At 42.9% G+C, this 6,752-nt stretch overlaps 1 protein-coding gene across 1 annotated transcript in view; it reads left to right on the forward strand.

Moving 5' to 3' along the window:
* ppm1e (protein phosphatase, Mg2+/Mn2+ dependent, 1E) overlaps positions 1-5,078 on the forward strand; it is a 32,033-nt gene extending 26,955 nt beyond the window's left edge. The window contains 6 exon segments of the mRNA XM_054626320.1: positions 599-798; positions 2,009-2,197; positions 2,922-3,065; positions 3,982-4,075; positions 4,166-4,606; positions 4,609-5,078. Coding sequence (XP_054482295.1) covers positions 599-798; positions 2,009-2,197; positions 2,922-3,065; positions 3,982-4,075; positions 4,166-4,606; positions 4,609-5,078 — 1,538 coding nt within the window.
* The last annotated feature ends 1,674 nt before the right edge of the window (positions 5,079-6,752 follow it).

Genomic DNA, 6,752 nt, shown 5'->3' on the forward strand with positions numbered 1-6,752 from the left:
TCAAGCTTATGTATAAACAGCCTGTGCTTCTATTATCACAAGAGAGATAAAGCCACTTCTGGGCTTGCCTCTGATCCACTAACTTCTCAGTGACAGCGTCTGAAAAAGTGAAACAGCTCTCTGGGGAGTGAAATCTTCACTGGGGACAGGGACTTTTAGTTTAATTTACTTTCTATAATCTTTTGAAACGGCATCATCCGACTGTCTGCCTGCTGAAATCCAGATGAAAGAAGATAGGGGCTGCCTCGTGTATTCAACCTGTTTTAAATCAATGCTGAGCTCACAGCATATACGCTTTTACATGGTTTGAATGATAAATATAGAAAATAATTTGCAGATGAATTTATAGTATTAATAATCGTTATTTGCAGCCCTAGATAAATATAAATATCTCTATTAAATGGAATCAATAGGGTTGATCAAATGAAATCACATTAAATAATTGTCAATAAATGATTGCTTGCGTGGTTTGGGGTGTTTTTAAAGATGTTTTTATATTTTTTTCTCCCCCTGGGTCACTGTTGGATCTATTGTAAGAGCTATGACTTAGTTACCTTGTACTTAATAAAGAAACTCTTTGACTGACTGTGTTTGTTAGAGATGGAGTCCGTGAAGCTGGCCTGGCTGGTGTTTAACAGACTGTTTGAGATGTGCTGCATCTGGCTGAAGGAGCTTCCTTACCGCCGCCGTCCTCAGCCGTACTACGAAACCTCCATCCACGCCATCAAGAACATGAGGCGCAAGATGGAGGACAAGCACGTCATCATCCCCGACTTCAACACGCTCTTCAACATTCAGGTAGATACGACTTCCACACGCCATTCAAAAGCTTCACGTTACAGCACCGCTGTCTGGCCAGTGTTTTAGTTAGATTTCCTTTTAATGTTTTCCTTTATTGCAGCTTTTATATAGCTTGTTCTGTTTTAACTATTTTGAATATCTGTTCATACATTTTCTGTGTGCATATTGGAAGTGGGCTACAAATACATTTCATTGTGCAAATTGGGATCATTTCCATTGCCCTCTCAACGGCTCTCAACATGGAGATGGCTGAGCCGGCAGCTAAGCAGCTCACAGAGCTATAAAAAACATTGTTATGTTGTTCGAAATTCTCATTACATCCTGACAGCAATCAATAAATCAAATGCTCAGATAAAAAATGAAATAAAAATATGGTATCTGTTGCTGTCACAGGATTGTAATAAGACAGATAGCTGTGAGTACTAACAATAGCCATGTTTGTTGTTATATTCATAATGATAATTCGGGGGAGAGGTTTTGGACGGGCTGTTTGTGTTGGAGACTTACTTTCATTGGAAGAGAGTTGGAAACACTGGGCTTGGTTTTTCGGATGGATCACTTTTAAAATCGAGTGTACTTTCGCTAGTTTCTCAAGATTACCAACCCCCAGTATTAAGTGGAACACTATGGAGGTAAAAGGAAACTTGTCAAGGCTGAATACCAACAATTAAATGTCATGTCCAATGAAATTGAAATAATATTCAAATGAAGTGGTAAAGTATTATCGTAGACTAAAAGACTTGAGCCCATGTTTTGTCCTTGAAGATAATATTCTTGCAAAGTCAGAGAAGTGCTGATATGACAGTTCTCTTATTCTAACTAATAATGAGAGGAAGCCTCTCTTAAACTTATCTTGACTCAGCAGTAAACTCACAGTATTTGACAGAACACCATCTACTACAATCTGTGTTTTGAAGCTGTGCCCTGACCCCAGTGTACATGCCTGTAGGCGTACTTGTACTTGTCATTGGAGATGAGTAGGATCGGGTGTCGTACATTCTCCTGTTGTCAGGATATTAAGTCATTAATATCAATATCAAGTCACTGTTACACAATCAACAACTATTATCTTTGGTTTACTGCAAGGAGTTTTGATTTACATATTTTTAATAGTGCGTCTTATCATTGAATCATGATATTTACTACCTGCAGACCTGTAGTGTTAATTTGACTTTAACCATGTTGAATGACTGTATTTGTCTCTCAGGATCAAGAGGAACAGGCTTACTTTGCTGTGTTTGACGGCCACGGCGGCGTGGACGCGGCCATTTATGCTGCCAACCACCTCCACGTCAACTTGGTCCAACAGGAATGCTTCAACCAGGACCCCATCGAGGCGCTCTGCAGAGCCTTCAAAGTCACCGACGAGCGCTTTGTGAAGAAGGCCTCACGAGAGGTAATGCAATCTGAAAGAGAAGAAACCCATTCACATGTATTTCTATCAGACCACACAGAGTACTGAACACTGTAATCCTGTGGAATATGAAAAGCAATCATCTGTTATAGTATTTGTTTACTAATAATACTCCTACTGTTATTGTTATTACTGCTGCTGGTACCATGACCATGACTACTGGTGCTACTTCTACTGCTGAGGCTTCTACTACAATGATTACTGCTGCTACTACTTTGTTTAGTTTTTTAGTTTGTCTGTTTACATGACAAATTACTTAAACAATTATTAACATATTTGCCAATTAATTGTCTGATAAAATCGACCAATTGATTAATTGAATAATCTTTTCAGCTGTACATCTACAAACTATTGGGTATTAAGCTATAAGCAAATAATATATATCTTCATTTGTAAAGTAATTAAAGCTCTCAGATAAACGTAGTGCAGTAAAAACTAAAAGAAATTTGATGAAGATGTACTTTGTTACCTTCTATCTACTATTTTAAAACTATTTAATCAGCCAGTGACCTTAAATTGTAAAGAAATGATAAACACCAGCAGAAACCGGGTATTTGTTATGTTTTATGTGATGCATATTGACCCATTGCCCCTATACACAAATATGGAATTTCTTTTCACCAGTAGTCATGGTGCAGACACTGCTTGGTGTGTGAGCTGAATACTGTAACACGTGTGTGTGTGTGTGTGTGTGTGTGTTCGGCAGCACCTGCGTTGCGGTACGACAGGTGTGGTGACGTTCCTGCGGGGTCGGACGTTGTACGTGGCCTGGCTGGGAGACTCCCAGGTCATTCTGGTCAGAAAGGGAGAAGCGGTGGAGCTGATGAAACCACACAAACCAGACAGAGAGGTAACACACACACTCACACACACACACACACACACACACACACACACACACACACACACACACACACACACACACACACACACACACACACACACACACACACACACACACACACACTCACACACACACACGAAATCTATCGCATCCACTGTATGCATGCTGGAGAACGACAGCTGAAAGAAGATTGTGTACGACTCAAATGTCTGGAAGGATTACTCTGTATTTCTGAATGGTCTTTCATGCTTTAAGCTTGTAGAAAGTCGTCTTTAAAAATAGATTTAGTTTTGTACATGGAGAACAAAACGCTGCACAATGATTCAACCAGACTGAAGGACACAGGGATCCCTGTGAGCAACAGTCTAATAGGAACAGAATAAATCAGCTGTCATTTGTCAATGAAACTGAAACTGAAACACAAAAATGTGTCCAGATCCAAACAGGAACAACTAGATTTAACCTAGAAGGTAAATCTAGGGGTCAGTCGCAATTTAAACCTTTTTAATCTACACTGAGGAGATTGCAGCAGAGAGAATAACTTAATCATTAGAGTTCAATAATGGTCGAGGGGTCACTGATGCTTTTCTGGACTGGAAAACAAATTCAACACCCAAGATCCAACAGTGTTCTCCCCGTCATGCAACACTTTGCAGACATCGATTAAATGGAAGTTTTCATTTTTCGATTCTTATTCATTTGGGGACAAAAAATATATCAAATTTAAATAAAACATTTGGCGTTTTTATCTCTGTAATAATAGTTAAAATTGAAGGAAAGAGGAAAAAATCAATATAACAGCTGATTACAATCAAATAAACAGTGCTGTATTTATACATTTTTTTTATTGTCTTGTATTGTATTTAAACTTCTAACTGTAATTTGAAATTAAAAAGTAAAAGTGCTTCACTTGTATTTGCAGGATGAGAAGCAGAGGATCGAGGCTCTGGGAGGCTGCGTGATCTGGTTTGGCACATGGAGGGTTAACGGCAGTCTGTCTGTGTCCAGAGCAATAGGTAAAGTATTGATACGCAGAACACCGGATATAGTGTGTAAACGAGAGAATCTAGACCCTAACAGAACAACCCGTTAACCTGTGTTGGCAGGCGACTCGGAGCACAAGCCGTACATCTGTGGTGATGCAGACCACGATATCTTCCCATTGGACGGTTCAGAAGACTACCTGATCCTGGCCTGCGATGGATTCTGGGACACGGTGACTCCAGACGAGGCGGTGCACGTCGTCAGCGACCACCTGGAGGAGAACACCGGAGACACCACCATGGTGGCCCACAAGCTGGTGGCCTCGGCACGTGACGCGGGCTCCAGTGACAACATCACCGTCATAGTGGTCTTCCTGCGGGACCCACGCTCGCCGCCACCCACCGGTGCTGAGGATGAGGAGGAGGGCGCGGCGGATGAGGAGGCAGGCGATGAGGAGGTCACGGAGGTGGAGGAGGAGGAACCGGAAGAGGATGATGAAGACGAGGCGGGCAGGACGAAGCGCAACGGCGGCGAGGGGGGCAGCACTGCGGACAACGGGGGAAGGGCCGCGGCGGATGGCCCCTGCAGCAGTGCTCTGCCCCCGCTGACCTCGGCTACGAAGACCGGACGGACTCGTTCACGGACAGAACTAGCCTCGACCTGATGGTGCCGTCGCTGGAGGGCCGCATCTCCCTGATCTCACGGCAACCCTGCTCCGATTTCGTCGCAGCATCCCGCATCTATCGAGAAGATCGCCCCATGCGGCGAAGGTCATGTATCCCCTTTCAGGAGCCCGGCGTCTCTAGCTTCACGGACCCGCTGTGGCCCCAGACGGCCACGCTGTTGGGCCAGGCAGTGAGGCAAAGCCAGAGGCCCGGTTACGGTGGTCGCCGACGGGTTCGGAGGAGGCCAGGCGCATCCAAGCAGCTGCTAGGCCTGCTACCGTCCGGCCACCTGCTGCCGCACACGGAGCGCCACTCCAACCAGAGGCCCGGGGTGGCGACGCCTCACCTGCCCCACGGTACCACCATCTGAAAAAAGAGGTGACCCCAAACCAAAACCATCTCCTCCATTTTGTCCGGTCCCGGTCCTGCCCCTCAACCCACCCGACCCACCTCAGCCTTCAACAACGTCTTTTCTTTGATAGTAGGTAGTCGTGGCTCCTGCAGACATTATGTGGATATTTGATCAAATGTAAGCCGGCCCACTTAAAACACAAGACCTGATCTTTAACTTGCTGTAGGTTAAGCGAAAACAAAAAAACTGCATCCTCTCCATTGTGACCACTGATCAGATGACACCAAGCCATAGCCGGAAATACAGGTTGTGTTCAGACTGAACAGGAAATGAATCTATACAGTTAACTGTTGGCCATCTTGTTGCCTCATGGTATACAAAGACTATACAGTTGGCCGTGGTAAAAAACATAAAGAACTGGATACATCTGTGTGTTGTTAGCTAGCTAGAGTTTCCAGCTCTTTAGTGCCAAGAGAAGCAAAAGTCCCCTTGTTTTTTTCGGTCTGAACACAAGTTCAAGATTAATTTATATGCTCGGTCGCTCAAAACTCTCGGCAGAGACGTCGTTCATGCAGAAAGAAAGATTTGATCCCACCACTGATTTGGCTTGTAGAGGACGTAAGAGTATAAACTACTTCGACAAAAACTTTGATAGCTGAACACCTCGTTCAAAAACCATTGGGTTCCTTAAGCAGATATATATATATATATGCCAATATACAGACATGTTTGTTACACTTAGAACAAGCAAAAATGTTGGCCAGACAAAAAAATCGGTTTATTGAAAAAGGAATGAACCGTCCCCCAAACTGTAGCATTAAGATTTCCCTTCACTGGAGCCAAAAGGTCCAGACCAAATCTTACAAAACAGCCCTAAACTAAAAGTGCACTAATTTATTTTATGTTAATAATTGGTCTTTCCGTCTATTTAATGTCGCCCAGGTGTAATTGCAAAGTGAGGTGACACAGTTTCGTCTTTTGTCTCGAGACGGCCTTTGAGAACGTCAAGCGACCGAACATTAAATTAAACTCTTAATGGCGTAACTTGCCCCCTTTCGTCAACCCCTTGGTGGCAGATACTGTTCACGTAAAGGGGCCAAAACAACAGTAGCTCCTTGTTTCTGGGACACATGCTGTTCTTTACCCATCCCCATACAATCAATGACCTAACCATTATCCAGCCCAAATTTGTCTGCAGATAAAAGCACTTAACACCGGATTAAAAAAGATTAGCAGTCACTTACCTGAATAAAAGCTTCCCGTTGTCTGGTATTCTAGATGGGGATATACTCCTGAGATAATGTTGGGTTTTGGGTTGGTTTTTTTGAGAGTGGAGGGTTATTTAAAAATACATTTTTGTTGTTGGGCCACAAAGCTGTTGCAAAGTACTCTAAGTGTATTTACTTTTACACAAAATCCATTGAACTAGCCAGGATAGTTGAAAGCTGCAGAACACGTGCCTTCCATATGTGTTACTAAAGCCTACTTCCTTTACACACATTTTCACTTATTATTAAATTAGTGTGTTAAAATAAACCATTAAGGACAAGTCGCATGACGACTCTGTGCCACTTTAAAGGAATAGTTTGGCGTTAATGAATTTTCTTAGATGAGAAGTTTCATACCACTCTCATGTGTCAAACTTATCGTCGAGAAAGTATATTTCTTAACACGTCCTTTAAGTTTCATAGC

The sequence above is a fragment of the Anoplopoma fimbria genome, chromosome 24, assembly GCF_027596085.1.
Source record: "Anoplopoma fimbria isolate UVic2021 breed Golden Eagle Sablefish chromosome 24, Afim_UVic_2022, whole genome shotgun sequence".
NCBI lineage: Eukaryota > Metazoa > Chordata > Actinopteri > Perciformes > Anoplopomatidae > Anoplopoma > Anoplopoma fimbria.